At 44.7% G+C, this 20,681-nt stretch overlaps 1 protein-coding gene across 2 annotated transcripts in view; it reads right to left on the bottom strand.

Moving 5' to 3' along the window:
- Positions 1-20,634, bottom strand: part of LOC118938426 (adenylate cyclase type 9-like) — a 75,029-nt gene extending 54,395 nt beyond the window's left edge. Inside the window, exons 1-5 of one of the 2 annotated variants that reach the window (XM_036942313.1) lie at positions 19,832-20,634; positions 17,057-19,181; positions 15,541-15,789; positions 14,967-15,231; positions 11,399-11,686 (exon numbers count right to left, since the gene is read on the bottom strand). In XM_036942313.1, the coding sequence (XP_036798208.1) occupies positions 11,399-11,686; positions 14,967-15,231; positions 15,541-15,789; positions 17,057-18,274 (2,020 nt within the window). In that variant the 5' untranslated portion in view covers positions 18,275-19,181; positions 19,832-20,634. Of the gene's footprint in view, positions 1-11,398; positions 11,687-14,966; positions 15,232-15,540; positions 15,790-17,056 lie in introns of both variants that reach the window. The other variant, XM_036942312.1, reaches the window with a different exon arrangement.
- Between the last annotated feature and the right edge of the window lie 47 nt (positions 20,635-20,681).

Here is a 20,681-nt window from a genome sequence, read left to right as displayed (position 1 = left end):
CAGACACACACACATACAGCAGTGCCAGAGATAACCAACTGCTTCTCACTCACACATTCAATTGTCCCACAACAAATGCTTTAAACAGCTGCCAGAGCAACACACACACTCCACTTCTCTCAGCATTAGATACAATCCGCTTTTCTCCTCTGATAGGGGTGTCTAGCCTGTAGAGAATGAGTCTGACCTTTTCAGGTCTATACCCTTCCCACCACGCACGCACGCACACACAGACACTTACACACAGACAGACACTTAAACACACACAGACAGACACTTACACACAGACAGACACTTACACACACACAGACAGACACTTACACACAGACAGACACACTTACAGTGCTATAGCAAGAATAACCAAGTCAACATCAGGCTTTGTAGTGCTAGGACAAGAAACTAAATATGCACTAAGGGCCCCAGGACCAAGTTTGGAAAACCCTGGGTTAAACAGACCGACATACATACATCCATACAGACAGACAGACAGACAGACGCAGCCACAGAGACACACAGAGACAGACACTCTCCCTGACAGACAGACACTCTCTCCTCTCTCATAGGAGGTAGACACACAACACTTTGCCCTCTCCTCCTCCTCCCCTCACCCGTGTGAGCAAAACATTTTAGTGGTAAGAGTTAATTTCCTGCAATTCTACTCATTTGCCATGGGGCAGAGAGCAATGTTGTAGTTTTAAAGCAAGTTCGCTGCAATTCTACTCATTTTGCCATGGGGCAGAGAAAAATATGATATCAGTGAGCCCTGGTTGGTAATGCAACCATGACTTAGAAAAAGATTCTCGAACTTGCACCTTGTGTATTCTACTATTCTAACTCTCAACAGTGAGTTGAGACCCCGGACTGAATAAAAAAAAGATATATATAGAAAAATATATAGTTTATTTTTTGGTAATTGATCCACAGTTGCTCATCCATGTCCTATATGAACCACTCTACCCAACTGGATCAACACACAGGGGGACCTTTAACACCGGTGCGCAGCAGGAAGTGACATCACATGAAGCGACAGTGGAGACAAATAGCTTGGATTGAAACTGGAGTAGAGAGTTCTTGGTTAGCATGTCTGTGCTTGTCTGCCGTCTCAATTAAGGACACATGATTCATCGTTTTATTAGGAAACTGGGCCAACCGCTGATTTCGTGGCATGGGTTTTATGTTGAGATATAATTCACACAATATCAATTGTCAACATAATCCCTTCAAGACATCTTTCGAAACAGGCCATATGACAGTCTATTGGGTAGACAGAAGACGTAGACACACCCGGCCAAACACAAACACACAGACCAATAGGACAGGGAATAGAGTGTCATTTCAGAAGCACCGTGTGTGTCTTATTCATCTACCATGTTGTCTCTCTGCAGTGTGTGTGCTGTACGGCTGGGATCTGATAGAACAGGGTTGGGCTCCAGTATCTGCACCGACACACACTCTGACCTGACTAGAATACTCCCTCTACTACCAAGGATGAAGAGATGGAGGGAGAGACAGAGAGAGAGACAGAGAGAGAGAGAGACAGAGAGAGGGAGAGACAGAGAGAGAGAGACAAAGAGAGAGAGAGAGAGAGAGAGAGAGAGAGAGAGAGAGAGGGAGAGAGAGAGAGGGAGGGAGGGAGAGAGAGGATAGAGACACAGCTCCCATTAGTCGTATACTATTGACCTACTGCGGTACACTAGTTCATTAGTAGTATATTATTGACATCCTACCGCACTACACTAGTTCAGTATATTATTGATCTCCTACTGCGCTACACTAGTTCATTATATTATTGATCTCCTAAATTTGCTAAAACTATAGTTTTAGCAAATCGGTTAGGACATCTACTTTGTGCATGACACAAGTAATTTTTCCAACAATTGTTTACAGACAGATTATTTCACTTATAATTCACTGTATCACAATTCCACAGTCAACACTAAATTGACTGTGCCTTTAAACAGCTTGGAAAATTCAAAAAAATGATGTCATGGCTTTAGAAGCTTCTGATAGGCTAATTGACATTATTTGAGTCAATTGGAGGTGTACCTGTGGATGTAGTTCAAGGCCTACCTTCAAACTCAGTGCCTCTTTGCTTGACATCTTAGGAAAATCAAAAGAAATCAGCCAAGACCTCAGAAAAAAATGTGTAGACCTCCACAAGTCTGGTTCATCCTTGTGATCCATTTCCAAACGCTTGAAGGTATCACGTTCATCTGTACAAACAATAGTATGCAAGTATAAACACCATGGGACCACGCAGCCGTCATACCGCTCAGAAAGGAGGCTCTGTCTCCTAGAGATGAACGAACTTTGGTGCGAAAAGTGCAAATCAATTCCATAACAACAGCAAACGACCTTGTGAAGATGCTGGAGGAAACAGGTACAAAAGAATCTATATCCAAAGTAAAACAAGTCCTATATTGACATAACCTGAAAGGCTGCTCATCAAGTAAAAAAGGCCACTACTCCAAAACCACCATAAAAAAGCCAGACTACGCTTTGCAACTGCACATCGGGACAAAGATCGTACTTTTTGTAGAAATGTCCTCTGGTCTGATGAAACAAAAATATAACTGTTTGGCCATAATGACCATCGTTATGTTTGGAGGAAAAAGGGGAGGCTTGCAAGCCGAAGAACACCATCCCAACTGTGAAGCACGGGGGTGGCAGCATCATGTTGTGGGGGTGCTTTGCTGCAGGAGGGACTGGTGCACTTCACAAAATAGATGACATCATGAGGAGGAAAATTATGTGGATATATTGAAGCAACATCTCAAGACATCAGTCAGGAAGTTAAAGCTTGGTCGTAAATGGGTCTTCCAAATGGACAATGACCCCAAGCATACTTCCAAAGTTGTGGCAAAATGGCTTAAGGACAACAAAGTCAAGGTTTTGGAGTGGCCATCACAAAGCCCTGACCTCAATCCCATAGAAAATCTGTGGGCAGAACTGAAAAAGCGTGTTCGAGCAAGGAGGCCTACAAACCTGACTCCGTTACACCAGCTCTGTCAAGAGGAATGAGCCAAAATTCACCCAACTTATTGTGGGAAGCTTGTGGAAGGCTACCTGAAGCGTTTGACCCAAGTTAAACAATTTAAAGGCAATGCTACCAAATACTAATTGAGTGTATGTAAACTTCTGACCTACTGGGAATGTGATGAAATAAATAAAATCTGAAATAAATCATTCGCTCTACTATTATTCTGACATTTCACATTCTTAAAATAAAGTGGTGATCCTAACTGACCTAAGACAGGGAATTTTTACTAGGATTAAATGTCAGGAATTGTGAAAAACTGAGTGTATTTGGCTAAGGTGTATGTAAACTTCTGACTTCAACTGTATTATTGACCTACTGCACTACACTAGTTCATTAGTAGTATATTATTGACCTCCTACTGCACTACACTAGTTCATTAGTAGTATATTGTTGACATACTACTGTGCTACACTAGATCAGTATATTATAGACTTCCTACTGCACTACACTAGTTCATTAGCTGGAGTGTGTCATGGTTTAATTAAGACTAAGTAGCCTATCGACTGCCACCCACACGACAGACAGACATATAGTAGTGGGAAGAAGACACTGGACCTGTCTGAGCCCAGTACAATATCATAGCTACAATCAGGCTAGAACAATATTCTAGCCCTGAAATAACGCTAGCTACAGGTAACTTATCCCCATGTACTGCTAGATGACTATCTTCCTACAGCTGCAGTTAAGCTACTCTATGCCTGCATCCCAAATGGCACCCTATTCCCGTCTTAGTACACTACTTTTACGGGTTCTGGCCAAAAGTATTGCACTATATAGGGATAAAGGTGCCAACGGCATTGTGGAGGGTTGGTCGGTATCCAGATTTTCATATCGTCGTACCGACCTTCTCTCGTCCCAGGATTTACAGTATTACTGACTTGGGGGCGCCCCAAAAAACTATTACCAGAATGCTAACAAAATTACCATAAGTAATAGTGAATTTTCATGGAGGTTGCTAGCTAAATATGCTAACGAGCGCAAGCGAAAATAAACAAATTGCAAAGACAGGCAATGCAGCTCATGACATTTTTGGTGAGTTCGGACATTTACAAGCAAATATGAACGAGAGACGTTGTGCAAATGAACAAAGTTTTGACACATTCTTGTCTGAAGGAAGAACAGTACTTGTGTACATGCTGTGTCTGAAGGAAGAACAGTACTTGTGTACATGCTGTGTCTGTGGGGAGTCTGGAGTCGCTAGGGCAACTGGCCTGCCTGCTCTGCTTGGAGAAGAGGGGGGAGGAGCAGACAGAAAAAATGCAAGGAAATCAAACTGCAGTGGCAGCTGTACAGACAACTCATCCAAAGGGATTTGACTTCTCAAACACGGCAGAAAGCTGCCACAATGTAATGCCCCTTCACCTTATTAATTCAGCCACTTACTTAGATAACGCAACTCCCAAGTTTAACTTGCTAGTTAACGCAGAATTCATACTTTTTCACGCAGGAAAAAAAGAAAATGCATAAGAAATATCGTGCTGTGTTCATTTTTTTTTTTCTTTACTTGTGTGCACTACCAGTAATACTGGGTATCCCGGGATGAGTTTGCAGATGCATACATGCAATTAATGCAATTTAATGCACACACACACGTACAAACACACTCATTCCTAACCCCATTTCCCTGAGTAACAGCACACCACAACAGGAGAAAAAAGCCTGAACACAGCATATCTATCCATGGCCATTCAGTCTGTGTCTATGTGTCTATGTGTCTATGTGTCTGTGTGTCTGTGTGTCTGTGTGTCTGTGTGTCTGTGTGTCTGTGTGTGTGTGTGTGTGTGTGTGTGTGTGTGTGTGTGTGTGTGTGTGTGTGTGTGTGTGTGTGTGTGTGTGTGTGGAGCCCAGAGCTTAACAACAACAAACCCTGGGCACAAAATGCAAGCCTCACCACCTGGGCTGAAATAGGAGAGATGGCAGATTCAAACACACACACACAAATAGCAGCACTGGGGCACAGAGAGGCTATCACTGCTAGTAAAGCTATATGAGAAAACCATGAGTCATTGCAATAAACTGGACTGGTGTTGCGTAAGGGCTGTGTGTGTGTGTGGGGGGGGGGGGTGACAGGTGAATCGCTGAGTGGATGAGACGGGTAACACTAGGGGTGTAACGGTACACGTATTTGTACCAAACCGTTCGGTATGGGGACCTCGGTTCGGTCCATACTGTCAAACCGAATGAGAACATAAAAGAATATACAGAGCCACCAGAAAGTATTCAGATCCCTTGACTGTTTCCACATGTTGTTAGGTCACAGACCTATTCAAATACGCATTAAATAGTTGTTCCCCTCATCAAGCTACATACACTACCCCATAATGACAAAACAAAGACATTTTGTTCATTTTTGCTCATTTTTGCTAACAAAGACATTTTTGCTAATTTATTTAAAAAAAATTTAAACAGAAATATCACATTTACATAAGTATTCAGACTCTTTACTCAGTACTTTGTAGAAGCACCTTTGGCAGCAATTACAGCCTTGAGTCTTCTTGGGTTTGACGCTACAAGCTTGGCAGACCTGTATTTGGGGAGTTTCTCCAATTCTTCTCTGCAGATCCTCTAAAGCTCTGTCAGGTTGGATGCGGAGCGTTGCTTCACAGCTTTTTTCAGATCTCTCCAGACCTCTCAAGTCCAGGCCCTGGCTGGGCCACTCAAGGACATTCAGAGACTTGTCCCGAAGCCACTCCTGCGTTGTCTTGGCTGTGTGCTTAGGGTCATTGTCCTGTTGGAAGGTTAACTTCCACTTTGGATCAGGTTTTCACCAAGGATCTCTCTGTACTTTGCTCCGTTCATTTTGCCTCGATCCTGACTAGTCTCCCAGTCCCTGCCGCTTAAAAACATCCCCACAGCATGATGCTGCCACCACCATGCTTCATCGTAGGGATGGTGTCAGGTTTCCTCCAGACGTGACGCTTGGCTTTCAGGCCATAGAGTCCAATCTTAGTTTCATCAGACCAGAGAATCTTGTTTCACCTGGTCTGAGAGTCTTTAGGTGCCTTTTGGCAAACTCCAACCAGGCTGTCGTGTGCCTTTTACTGAGGAGTGGCTTCTGTCTGGCCACTCCACCATAAAGGCCTGATTGGTGGAGTGCTGAAAAGATGGTTGTCCTTCTGGAAGGTTCTCCAATCTCCACAGAGGAACTCTGGAGCTCTGTCAGAGTGACCATCTGATTCTTGGTCACCTCCCTGACCAAAGCTCTTCTCCCTAGATTGCTCAGTTTTGCCTGGCGGCCAGGAAGAGTCTTGGTGGTTCCAAACTTCCTCCATTTAAGAATGAGGGAGGCCACTGTGTTCTTGGGGACCTTCAATGCTGCAGAATTTTTGTTGGTACCCTTCCCCAGATCTGACCCTCAACAAAATCCTGTCTCAGAGCTCTACGGACAATTCCGTCGACCTCATGGCTTGGTTTTTGCTCTGACATGCACTGTCAACTGTGGGGCCTTTTCAAATCATGTCCAATCAATTGAATTTACCACATGTGGAGTCAATCAAGTTGTAAAAACATCAAGGATGATCAATGGAAACAGGACGCACCTGAGCTCAATTTCAAGTCTCATAGCAAATGGTCAGGTTACTTATGTAAATAAGATATTTCTGTTTTTTATTTTCAATAAAATTGCTAATATTTCATTATGGGCTATTGTGTGTTTATTGCTGAGGAAAAATACATATTTAATACATTTTAGAATAAGGTTTGAATACCTTCCGAAGGCACTGTATATCAAATGAAAACACTAGGGCTTGTAGGCGATGTCTACACTGCGTTGTAGGTCTCTTGAGTAAATCGGAGCTGAAAAAAACATTTTAGGCTATTCCGTTAAAACAACTAGAGCCTATGCGCACATTGTAATCAAAATTATAATCTTAATTGGTGCATTTCAAACCTTTTGTGAGGCGCAGTCAGGAACTAGTTCTGCACAATGGCAAGTGGTGGGGTCGATTAACCGGAAATGGAGGATCCTTCGTCATCGTTTAAATCTCCAGTTTGGGGACATTTTGGCTTCCCAGTAGATTACAACGACGAGGGACAGAGAGAGTATGTCACCACGCACCTCAAAACATTTTGACACATTTACGCCGACATCACCCCAGTATTCCTACCACTGGAGCCGATTCTGACCGGGCCAAAGAAATGACAAGAGTGGTGGATGTGCGCCATTCTCCTGGTTGAGAAGAATAGGGGGTTTCAGCACCTTGTGAAGGTGCTTGAGCCACATTATGAATTTGCCCTCTCGCACCCATTTCAGCAAGTAGGTAGAATATATATATTGCTCTATATAAGCAAGCTTAAGCTGAATTGGCTAATGCACCCTGGGTTGTGCTTACTACAGATGGATTGACTTCCAGGGCTACAGAGAGCTACTTAAAAAAAATATGTATATTTTACCTTTATTTAACTAGGCAAGTCAGTTAAGAACAAATTCTTATTTTCAATGACGGCCTAGGAACAGTGGGTTAACTGCCTGTTCAGGGGCAGAACGACAGATTTGTACCTTGTCAGCTCGGGGGTTTGAACTTGCAACCTTCCGGTTACTAGTCCAACGCTCTAACCACTAGCCCATCACATTACCCCAGAGTGACAAATTAGAAGACTGGCACTACAGACACGCCCCCACTCAAGTGCGCATATTTTTATCTTTGTAAGAAAATATTATAGCATAGGCCTATACACTGTCTGAGCCATGTTCACATATTGATTTCACACGCATATTGCACTTTATTTTAGTGGTGTAGTTGATGAGTAATGGTGTGTTTCATTGAAGGAAACAGAAAGTGTTGTTATTCCTGGTGGTGCTCTCATCAGGTATTATATCGCTCAACATCATATATATAATCAGGAATAACAACACTTTGTATTTTCTTAAACAAAAACTAACTACAGTAACTGTTGGATTTTCATTTTTCCGCAGTACTGAAACCGAACCGTGACCCCAAAACCGCAATACCAACCGAACTGTGGGCTTGGTGAAGCGTTACACTCCTAGGTAACACCCTGTCTGAGTGGCTGGAGAGAGAGGGATGGAGAGAGTGATCAGGAGGTTCAACAAGGGGACACAGTGAAGTGACTCGGGTCAGGGTGAGGACAGAGAGAAGGTGACAGTGAGAGAGAGAGAGAGAGAGAGAGAGAGAGAGAGAGAGAGGAGACAGAGCTGCATTTCCTATTACACTGTGACAAATACTCAGACCAAAGAGAATATTTCTTTCCCAAAATTATAATTCAATACAAAGAATTTGAAACTATAAAAGATGAAGAAAAAATCTAATATTTATTGGGTGAAAAGCCTAAATGTGCAGTTTTGGCAGCCAAATATGTGTCCCCCTGCCACAACCTGAGGGACAGCCAGTGAAAAGTGCAAAGTAATGTCGATAATATTTCCCATCTTGTTTTGTTCTGTCTTTCATACCATGTCATGTGTCATCTCAGTCATGTTGACACTGGTCTACTACTATTGCTTTAATGTATTGTTGTTCTCATTAATAATGTTGTTGTAGTTGTTGTTAATGGTAATCCCATGTCCACTACTACTATTATTATTGCTGTTGGTTTTTAATTTATTTTTATATATGTATACTTTGACAATGTAAGTAATAATGAACTTGCCATGTCAATAAAGTCAGTTGAATTGAATTGAGAGAGAGTGATAGAGACAGAAAGAGGAGGGTAAATAATAGTTGTCAGCCAGGTAAAGACTATAGAAAGACAGAGAATTCTGCCTCTTTTTCATAAAGAAACCATTGTCCTGATCTCTCTCTCCCTCTACACCCCCATCCCTCTCTCTCTCTCTCCCTCACTCTCTCTCCCACATCGCCTCTTTCTCTCTACCTCTTTCCTGTCTCTAACTGTTAGAGACATCTGTATTATATGCTGAAAGGCACTCACTGTGTGTTTAAGGTTATATACACACACACACACACACACACACACAGAGACACACACAGAGACACACAGACCCTCTATGTGAGGTGACATTATAGCATTATAGCTGAGCACCAGCTCCTATTCAGATGAGACCTCAGATTAGAGAGTCCATAAGGAATACCCTGCTGTACAGCTGTAAAGACAGTTCCCCTGATGATGATGTACCCATCTGCAGGTCAAGCTGGACAGGACACACACACGTCTATGCCTGGAAAGAGACCCCTTGTCAGATAATACAAAAGGGAAGCGGAGGAAGCGGAGAACACCTCTACTGAAACACTTACCTCTTTCTTTTGATTTATTTACCTCTCTCTTCTCCTGCCCCTCTCTCTCTTCTCCTGCCCCCCTCTCTCTTCTCCTGCCCCCCTCTCTCTTCTCCTGCCCCCCTCTCTCTTCTCCTGCCCCCTCTCTCTTCTCCTGCCCCCTCTCTCTTCTCCTGCCCTCTCCCTCTACTTTTCTACCCCCCTATTCTCCTGCCCCCTCTCTCTTCTCCTGCCCCCTCTCTCTTCTCCTGCCCTCTGCCTCTACTTTTCTACCCCCCTATTCTCCTGCCCCCCTCTCTCTACTCCTGCCCCCTCTCTCTTCTCCTGCCCCCCTCTCACTACTCCTGCCCCCCTCTCTCTTCTCCTGCCCTCCTCTCTCTTCTCCTGCCCTCCTCTCTCTTCTCCTGCCCTCCTCTCTCTTCTCCTGCCCTCCTCTCTCTTCTCCTGCCCTCTCCCTCTCCCTCCACTTTTCTACCCTACTCAGGACTGAAGTGCCTGCCCTCTCCATCTTATCAGCTCCTATCTACAGCTCAAACATGCTCTGCCCACAATGCAACACCTGGGCACAAACACAGTAGCAGCCAAATATAAACCAGCAGCCTCTGTGTGTGTGTGTGTGTGTGTGTGTGTGTGTGTGTGTGTGTGTGTGTGTGTGTGTGTGTGTGTGTGTGTGTGTGTGTGTGTGTGTGTGTGTGTGTGTGTGTGTGTGTGTGTGTGTGTGTGTGTGTGTGTGTGTGTGTGTGTGTGTGTGAATATGTTAGCGCTAACTCATTTACTAACAAAACACTCAGTGACTATTATGAGTTTTGAAATGATGACCCCGTATGACCCTGTATGACCCTGTATGGCCCTGTATGGCCCTGTATGGCCCTGTATGACCCTGTATGGCCCTGTATGGCCCTGTATGGCCCTGTATGACCCTTTATGGCCCCGTATGACCCTGTATGGCCCTGTATGGCCCTGTATGGCCATGTATGGCCCTGTATGGCCCTGTGCAAACCTGATAACCTGCATGGTTCATATTCATAAAGCCTCAGAGTAGAAGTGCTGATCTAGGATCAGGTCCTCACTGTCCATGTCATCTTTTTCAAATATGATTTAAAAGGTAAAACCGATGGTAGATCAGCAGTCCTGCTCTGAGACGCTTCCTGAATATGGCCGTGATGTGCTTTAGGTATCATATCATCACCCAATGGGATGAAAGCCACAGTCTGCAATATGTCCTGCTGTTCAATGTGATGTATGTGTATATTCAGTGAGCATACAGTCTACTACACACCTGTTGTCTGTAAATGTGTAATAACGTTATATTCCTGAATGTTCTTGTTCGAAGTGAGAGGTAAAACAAACACATTTCCTAAGGAGATATAATAACCTAGAATAACCTATTTTCATTGAAAGTTATACTTACCAAGCAGCAGTTTTAGAACGTTTGGGATGTACATAACACGCCTCATTGTTAAAATCAACTAAACAACATAGAATCAAAACACCCAGTTATTATGAGTAATCAAGGTAGAACCAAAATAGACCCCTTTCGGTGTTTACAAACATTGCCGCACACGAGGGCAATGCACACAACTTGGTTGCAGAACACGAGTGGGTTCTCATAGACTGGAAGCAAAAAAGACTATTTACATGTTGCTTATGAGCGCCTTCCACACTACTTTTGGACTTGTATGAATGTCCTGCTTATTAATATGAAATTTGTGTCATCATCGCAAATCAACTGCATTATACTTTTTTTTAAATGTCAACTTCACCCAGAAAAATGACTTACTGGCTAACTTTGCTCACCGCCTACGTCAATGAGCGTTAGCATTCTAGCTAACAACTGCCTACGTCAATGAGCGTTAGCATTCTAGCTAACAACTGCCTATGTCAATGAGCGTTAGCATTCTAGCTAACAACTGCCTACGTCAATGAGCGTTAGCATTCTAGCTAACAACTGCTGCGTACAAAATAGGTATTCTGCAAAGATCACAACCAAATATAATCTTAGCGAACGTTCAAACACTATTCAAAACAACATTGGAAGTAATAACTATGGAAATATCTCCATCATGTGGAATGGGCGCAGATGGCGATGGCCGGTGTTCCTGCATCCTGCCTGACATCAGTATGTGTGTACTGAAAAGGGGGACACAGAACAAAATCAAATAAAACCTACCCTTCAGTTTCTCCATCAGGCCCTGCGTCGCCCTCTCCAACACCCGCCCGTCCTCCTGCTGGTACCGATCATCCAGAAACCCAGCGGTGGCCTCTGATAGGTGAACCTTCCCGGCGACGCCCAATTGTTCCATGAGGTTGGCCAGGTTGACGTCGTTGGACCACACGTCGAACTTGAACCGCTTCATCCCCAGGATCCCACAGAGGACCGTGCCGGTGTGGACCCCCACCCTCATGTCCACCGTCTCACACGTCTCCTGGCAGAACTGCTCAATGGCCACGATCATACCTAGTTTCAGAGTAGAAGAAGAAGCAGAAGAAGACTTTATTGACCCGTTTTCCTTGTAGTACAATGAAACTGCTCGGATCCCAATCACCCCTGAAACACAAGCACACACAGGTCAGACAGAACGCAGTGAGCACACATCCAGTAACTAGTAACAGGTGCAGGGTATAATAAGCCAACTGGAGAAAGACAGATACTGTACCCACCCACACACTGCTGATTGCTCCCATAGTTTGATTGGAAAACATTTTGGCCCAAAGGTCAAGAAGACCAGCTTCAAAAGACCTTCAGACCAGCGCACTAAATGCTTATCGGAGCTATCTCAACTCATTCTAGATGTGGACAACAGATATGCCTCTTCTCCAACGCTTGAACTCTACAAAGAGAGACTGCTACACCAATCGGAATTTGACAATCTTTCCACGAAACAAACGGAACAGCATCTGTTTAAGTCGAGGCAGACATTTTATGAACACGGAGAGAAAGCTGGCAAGTTGTTATCTCACCAGCTTCGACCTGAAATCTGTGTTGCAGCCGATTTAACTTCTACCAATCCCAAAGAAATCAACAATCAATTTAAGCAATTATACTCTGCTCTTTACTCATCAGAGGCTCTTCCTGACACATATTGTATGCACGCATTTCTAGACAATCTGGACATCCCATGTCTCAATTCAGATGAGCAAACTAACATGAATACCTCAATAAGTGATGATGAAGCTACTCTGGCAATCCAGTCCATGCAGAGCGGTAAAGCATGATGCCTTCCCTATTGAATTTTTATAAAGCATTCTCCTCTAAATTATCCTCTATCCTCAGCTCAATGTACAATGAAATCCTTTCTCGTCAGAAACTGCCCCAGACACTTACCCAGGCAACTATTTTGGTTTTGCTTAAGAAGGACAAGAATCCCCTCGACTGTGGCTCATACCGCCCTTTAAGCCTTTTGTGGTGCGATTATAAAATTCTCACTAAGGTCCTCTCGTGCAGAGACAGTGATGCCTACTATAATTAACTCTGACTAAACCGTATTTATCTCAGGTGGACAATCTTTCTATAATATGCGGCGGCTATGTAATGTTCTTCAATCTGCCCACTCAACTCGACAACCAGAGGTCGTCATCTCTCTTGATGCTGAGAAGGCTTTCGACCGGGTTGAGTGGGAATATGTATTTACGGTACTAGAGATATTTGGGTTTGTCCTGTCATTCCTTTCCTGGATTAAGATTCTGTACCAGTCCCCCGTGGCGTCTGTTCGCACCAACAATGTTACCTCTAGCTACTTCCCTCTCCACAGGGGGGCCAAGCAGGGTTGCTGTTTATCCCCTTTCCTATTTGATATGGCTACTGAGCCTCTTGCTATCGCCCTACGCGGCGAGGAGGGGATTAAGGGGCGACATAACTCACAAGGTGTCCTGATATGCAGACTATCTTATTTTACACATCTCTAACCCTGTAGAGTCTGTACCCGATGGTGGATCAGCAGTCCTGCTCTGAGACGCTTCCTGAATATGGCCGTGATGTGCTTTAGGTATCATATCATCACCCAATGGGATGAAAGCCACAGTCTGCAATATGTCCTGCTGTTCAATGTGATGTATGTGTATATTCAGTGAGCATACAGTCTACTACACACCTGTTGTCTGTAAATGTGTAATAACGTTATATTCCTGAATGTTCTTATTTGAAGTGAGAGGTAAAACAAATTTCCTGAGGCGATATAATAACCTAGAATAACCTTAACTATATAAGGCAACACTGTGGAGTCTATACCCTATCTCTTGGACATGCTACAAGGTTTTGGGACATTCTCTAGTTATGAATTAAACCTAACATAAAGTGTGCTCCTCCCCATGAATCAGTTAGCAGAAGGTATGCCAACTTCCTATTTAAGGTGGAGCATCAGGTCTGTACTTATTTGGGGTTGAAGGTCACACGCTCATTTCAGGCTCTGTTGAAACATAACTTCGGTACACTCCTGGAGAGCACTAAGCAGGATTTCATACGGTGGTCGTCTCTTCCCATTTCACCAGCAGGTCGCATTCATTCTGTTAAGATGACTGTACTATCTATGTTTTTGTACTTATTACAAATCATCCCCATTTTTTTGCCAAAGTCGATATTCAAACAACTGGACAGCTACATTTTAAATTCATTTGGAATAAGTCAAATCCACAAATGAGAAAGGTATATCTAGAGAGACCTAAGGCTGCAGGTGGGCTGGGCATTCCCAATTTTTTTTACACTACTACTGGTCAGCAAATATATCTAAATGTGTTTGTTGGGTTTGTACATTTGGAAAAAAAGGACTTGGGCCATCCTGGAGTTACAGTCTAGGTCCCAATTCTCAAAATCACTTCATCCTTAAACAAGCAAGCTGCTTCTCTCCATGATCATCTCTTCCCAGCGTCACAGAGTGACACGGCATTCCAGTTCTGGCATAGGAACAGTCTGCTGTTTATGTGTGACTTATTTGTTGATAACACCTTTTTTTGCACTGTCTCCATTACTCAAATGACAGATTAGCAAAAATATACCCAAATGTTGACCCCAAGTGTTTGAGATGCCACCAGAGTCCAGCGACTCCGGGAGACATGTTTTGGTCATGCCAATATTTGAGTGGCTTCTGGGACCACATTTGTTAAGCATTCTCACATATGTGTAATACAACTGTTAGCCCCAACCCGGTCACTGACATTTTTGGTGTACTTCCCCAAGACCAGAATGCCACCATGCATCAGGCGAATGCGATAGCATCTGCCTCACTGCTAGCGGGCAGTCTTGTTCTCTTCACTGGAAGTAGGCAGAGTCAACCTCCTTTATGCAGTGGGTTAAGGAGGTGGTGTCATCTCTGCCTTTGGAGGTTGGGTACACTGTCCGTGGGGCCTGACAAAAGTTTGGCTTCACCTGGTCCCCATTAACGACTGGGGAGCCTGTCTTTTACTTAGTGTAACTTGCATATTTTGGTAAGCAGTCATGTCTGTTCTAGTGGCCAGATATTGTGCTGATAAGATTCAACTAATATTATTTTCTCCATTGTTTTTGTTCCTATTACTGTTTATGTTTCTATGTTATCCTTGTATGATGCCTTGGTGGGTGGGAGGGAGGTTTGGAGGGAGGGGTGGATTGGGGAATGAGGGTTTGGCGTTGTACTGTTTTTCTGTTCTCATATCTGAAAACCTATAAATAAAGTACAAAAATAAAATGACAGACATTGCACAATAAAGTTCCAGGAGCAATTAACAGAACGCTATCTACCCATCTTTATCCCATTGGATCATACCTAGTCCCATCTCGACACAGCAGTACGCATGGTCAGGGCGTGGCTCGGGACATCCCGCCACGCAGTAGTAACAGTCTCCCAGTGTACTGATCTTCTCACAGCGCGTCAGCTCACACAGCCGGTCGAAACGGCCGAAGAGGTCATTGAGGAGCCCCACCAAGGCGTGGGCGGACTTGTTGGCAGACATTTTGGTGAAGCCGACGATATCCGCAAAGAGGATAGAAACAGGCTCCATTCGCTTCATGTTGAATGGCCTGAAGATGATCTGATGATCAAATTAAATCAAACTTTATTTAAAGTGTTTTTAAAATTGTAACACACTTTGCAGTAAATCTATAAGCTTTTGTTCTTCTGGGTCTAGACCGGTTACCGTAAAGAACTTAGTGACAACTGCTGATGTAAAAAGGCTTAATAAAATACATTTGATTGATAATAAAATAAATAAAAGCAGACCACACATGAAGCAATGAAGGAGGAATAAAATAGCATAAAACAATGACTAAAAGGCTGAGCTAAACGGGTGAGTTTCTAAAACTCCAATGGTGTTTTTAAAATAAACCACTGCTCGTCTTACCTGGCCTCTGGGGATCGAAGTCTTCTTCCTCTTAAGATGACTATGATGATGGGGATGGTTCTTAGGGCTCGCCGCGATCGAAGAAGCACCCCCAGGACCTCCGACCGTGGACACAGCCGAACAAGCCCCAGCAGAGTATCTCTTCCCTGCGTTCCCCTCCATCTCCTCATCCCCCTGTTTCATCAGTTCATCGGCGACCCTCCTCGGCATGACAGAGTGGATCATGCGTTCCTTCAACGCTTTCTCCACCTGGAACATATTCACAAAGACAGGTAACAACTGGTTTCTTTCTCCACCTGGAACGTATTCACAAAGACAGGTAACAACTGGTTTGCCTCTCCACCTGGAACGTATTCACAAAGACAGGTAACAACTGGTTTCCTTCTCCACCTGGAACGTATTCACAAAGACAGGTAACAACTGGTTTCCTTCTCCACCTGGAACGTATTCACAAAGACAGATAACAACTGGTTTCCTTCTCCACCTGGAACGTATTCACAAAGACAGGTAACAACTGGTTTCCTTCTCCACCTGGAACGTACTCACAAAGACAGGTAACAACTGGTTTCCCTCTCCACCTGGAACGTATTCACAAAGACAGGTAACAACTGGTTTCCTTCTCCACCTGGAACGTATTCACAAAGACAGGTAACAACTGGTTTCCTTCTCCACCTGGAACGTATTCACAAAGACAGGTAACAACTGGTTTCCTTCTCCACCTGGAACGTATTCACAAAGACAGGTAACAACTGGTTTCCTTCTCCACCTGGAACGTATTCACAAAGACAGGTAACAACTGGTTTCCTTCTCCACCTGGAATGTATTCACAAAGACAGGTAACAACTGGTTTCCTTCTCCACCTGGAACGTATTCACAAAGACAGGTAACAACTGGTTTCCTTCTCCACCTGGAACGTATTCACAAAGACAGGTAACAACTGGTTTCCTTCTCCACCTGGAACGTATTCACAAAGACAGGTAACAACTGGTTTCCTTCTCCACCTGGAACGTATTCACAAAGACAAGTAACAACTGGTTTCCTTCTCCACCTGGAACGTATTCACAAAGACAGGTAACAACTGGTTTCCTTCTCCACCTGGAACGTATTCACAAAGACAGGTAACAACTGGTTTCCCTCTCCACCTGGAACGTATTCACAAAGACAGGTAACAACTGGTTTCCCTCTCCACCTGGAACGTATTCACAAAGACAGGTAACAACTGGTTTCCCTCTCCACCTGGAACGTATTCACAAAGACAGGTAACAACTGGTTTCCCTCTCCACCTGGAACGTATTCACAAAGACAGGTAACAACTGGTTTCCCTCTCCACCTGGAACGTATTCACAAAGACAGTGAACTGGTTTCGAGAACATCAAGAATGTAACCATTTGTGATCTATTTCATGTTATTTGATTGTTTGATGAACATGATGATGAAATGAAATCATCTGTCTCTCGATGATCAAATGTGTCAATGTTTTGATTTTATCCGTCTCTAACATATAAATAATAATTACCTCCAGGTCCTTGCCGTGCATGATGGCCTGGCCCACCTTGAGGAAGGTGGAGCGGGATCGCACCTCGGACATGATGAAGAGGTGGATGCCGATGGCGTGGGCACACAGGTGGAGGAGGGCCTTAGCCGGGCCCAGCCAGCGGAGGGTGTCCCATTCCAAGCTAGAAGAACCAAGACCTCCAGGACTAGATCCAGAACCTAGGGACCCTTCTGCACCTCCAACCCCAGCCTCGCCCCACCTATTCCCCCCATAATTTCCTCCACTGCCATCTCTCCCCTGGAGCAGGGGCAGCCACTCTAAGGCTTCAAATAGTACTGAATACAGGAGCCCCAGTAAAACTGAAGCATATAGCCTCACATGGAGAACACTGTAGAGTAGTAGCAGGACCTCCATACACAGAGAGAAGGTGCCCACTGGGGAGATGCAGGGAGCCCGAGTAGGGCCCAATCCGCCTGGGGTGCGAGGGAATGTCCGGTTGCCATCCCTGGTTCTCTCCAGGTAAACAAAGCCTCCTGTCTGGATCTGAGGAGCCAGAGTGATGGCGAATGTGGTCACAATGAGGAGCAGCGAGGCCTGGTTGTACAGGTGAGTATAGGGCCTTGTCAAGGTAAAGAGGAAGAGGATGAGCAGGAAAAGGAGGAAGGAGGCGGTCGGGGCGAGGAAGGTCGCCGGGTCACAACGGTCGTGGTTGACCCCGAAATAAACGCCCCAAATGAGCGAGGCAGAGGCCATGTATGACAGAACATAGCGGAAGCGGCGTTGAGTCTGCGGGAAGCACCTCTCGCGGCACGCCTCTTCGAGTATCGGCGAATCAAACTTGGGGTCCCACCACTGGGCAGCGGACCTCTCAAACAACTGGGGCAGAGTCTTCTGCTGGCTGTGTAACTTATTCATAACAGCCCTCCGAACTCCCGACTCCCCTGAACTACAGCTGGAGGAGATGCTGTATTTGGTGCAGGGTTTGGAGGGATCTCCTTTGGCGGTAGTGGTAGACCCACCTACTCCACTCCCTCCTCCTCTGGTATTGCTGTCCCTTGTCGTTGGGGTTGGGGGAGAGTCATGATATTGTCGATGCTGTGGCGACGGCGCGTGCTGTGTGTGCCTAGTGTTGTCGATAATCCGCACAGTCACGGCGCCGTCACTGCTTGAGGCGCAGCTAACCTCCGTGGCATGTGGGAGAAGCTGCTGCTGCCGGTGTTGCAGTGGCTGCAAGGCCATTATGATGGCCGGAGTGACGTGAAGGGGGAAATACTAATATCTGATCAATGATGGCGGACGGTGCGCGGGCAATGAGGTAACAGTACTAAGTGAAACATCTGGCAGAGGAAGACTAGACAGGAGAGTGGGCAAAAAAGAGAGGCAAGAAAGGTGATGGTTGTAATCACGACTTGATATATCGTGTGTACAGAAAATACGTATTTCTACTAGGCTACGCACGAATGTAGCCAACTAGGCCTACTCACTCATATAAAAAGGACCGTTCCAGGCTCTTGAGTAGTTCATTATCCCGACCTCTGTATTACGTCAGCACTCACATTCCATTAATTCGTCCCTTGCCTTTGGAAGCCCTCGCTGTCCACTTTGTACTCGTGTGCTGCTCTGCTCGCTCTCATCTGGCAGTTGAAATAATTGAAAGTCCTTTCGTCTTTCCTCTCCCCTTCTTTATACATCCTTCCCCGATATTACGTTTTTTATCACATTGCGATTTTTATCAGGTTTAAAAAGCCAATCTGGGGTCAGTTGTTCAAATATTCACTTTTTATTCCACACCACGCGCAGTGTTTTGACAGCCGCCAGTGACAGCTCGAGCCTCGCTCTCAAGAAATCCTCACGTGTCTTCTTCACTGATGATCAAAATAATGTCCCCATGTTATTATTACATTTTAATACACACACAATCCGAAAAGAGAACATTATTTATGTAATGTTTCCAAGTCCAAAACGACCCATATTGTGTGTGTGTCTTGTTTAGGAGTTGTAGGCTATACACAGTAGATTGTTGTCCCACTCATTCCAATAACAAGCTACACATGGCTACAAAATTGCGACAAAGTTACAGCTTCGGTCCCTTCTTATCTTATCGGAGCACCCGCTCCAAAACAAGTCACTTTAAAGTTCCTTTCCCCTGGAAAAAAAACAAGCGTTATCCTCTTTCCGTTTTAGTTACATGAGTCAACAGTTGAAAATAATAGGCTAACATTCATAGCATAAACTCGTATAGCATGTCCTCCTTTCCCTTTCTGACTATTTCAAAGCCCTAGTGTGGGTGAATACTTTCGTGTTATACTAGCCAAGCTGAAGAGTTAGGTTTTGGCTGTCGGGTCGGGTAGGTGGGTGGGTCGGTTCACGACCACCCAAAACCAGCAGCCAGGCAGGCAGCGTCCGTTTAGCGGTCTAGCTGTCCCCCCATACCCAGTCTGTAGTTCTTCCACAGCCGGGCCTATTCCCAAGCTCCAGCCCCGTCCTTTCCTGACCTTCCTCTACGGATCTCTACATCGGTAATATCCCCACTTCCAAGACGACAGGGACTGTACAGATACAGTAATTATGAGACCTTGAAAAGCGATTTTAAATCGAGAGATAAGTACCCAAAATATGACAGCTGAGCCAACTCCTTTTACTAGGCTGGCGTCTTGAACAAACTTGTTGGTAAGAGTTGGCAAAACAGAAAGCTATGAGAAACACCCACCCTTGTATGAATAGTCTATTAAATATATAGACTGAAATACAAAACTGTCAAGTTATGTCTACTAAATATTCCTATCGAATATTCACATTTTCCATAGGATAGGCCTATCCAATGAACAGGACAGGCTTTTAAAAACAAAAACTGCAGTTTAAAATTGAAGCAAAAACGTATCCAGAAACGTCACTACTGTGCTCCCTTCTGTATCCAAAGCCTAGAAACTTTTTCCCAGGCCGTGGTTCCTTCGTCATAGGCTACAGAAGTAGCCAGGACTGTAAACGCGTGGAGTAGAGAATAACTATGGAGTGCATGGAGAGATTCTGTGAATTTCCTCCTCTTTGATTTCCCCAAAGGAATACCGAATTCCCATGAGGAAGAAACAATATATCCTTGATCCTGCTTCCCTTTATTCAATTACCAACGAATAAGACATAGTTCGCGAAATGTGCTGGCTGTCTGTTCCATAAATTCCTCAAGTCTGAATAGCTCGAGATTATGCTGCCTGCATGCATGTGCCCAGAAGAAGCATAGCCCGAGAGAGTCCACTCCTTGTTGCGTTCGCGTCCTCTTCCGTTCGAAAGGTTCGGTGACGGTTAAGGTTACCTCCCTATTGCCCGGGTCCGGGTAGCCTAAGTAGGCTAATAAAAACAGGTTTTTATGTGTTTTCCCGATTTATCCAGGGGAAGACAAGGCAGCTCCCGTCACTCCCACCATCTTCCTGTACCCAGACGGAAATTCTCCGCCAGCTGAGGCGGCGGTGCGGTGGAGAAGGGTGGGTGTCCAAAGCGGAGCGACTCGGTGGTATGAGCATCGAGCTTCAGTAGCTCCAGTCTGAAAATACAGCAGAGGGGGGGTATGGTGGCTGATGATGGGAGCGCGCACGCAGAAATGTATTGTGTGGCTATGGACGAGCACGTATTGAATGAGAGTGAGAGTATA

This window comes from Oncorhynchus mykiss, chromosome 13, assembly GCF_013265735.2.
Source record: "Oncorhynchus mykiss isolate Arlee chromosome 13, USDA_OmykA_1.1, whole genome shotgun sequence".
Classification (NCBI taxonomy): domain Eukaryota; kingdom Metazoa; phylum Chordata; class Actinopteri; order Salmoniformes; family Salmonidae; genus Oncorhynchus; species Oncorhynchus mykiss.
This window is presented reverse-complemented; position numbering and strand designations above follow the sequence as displayed.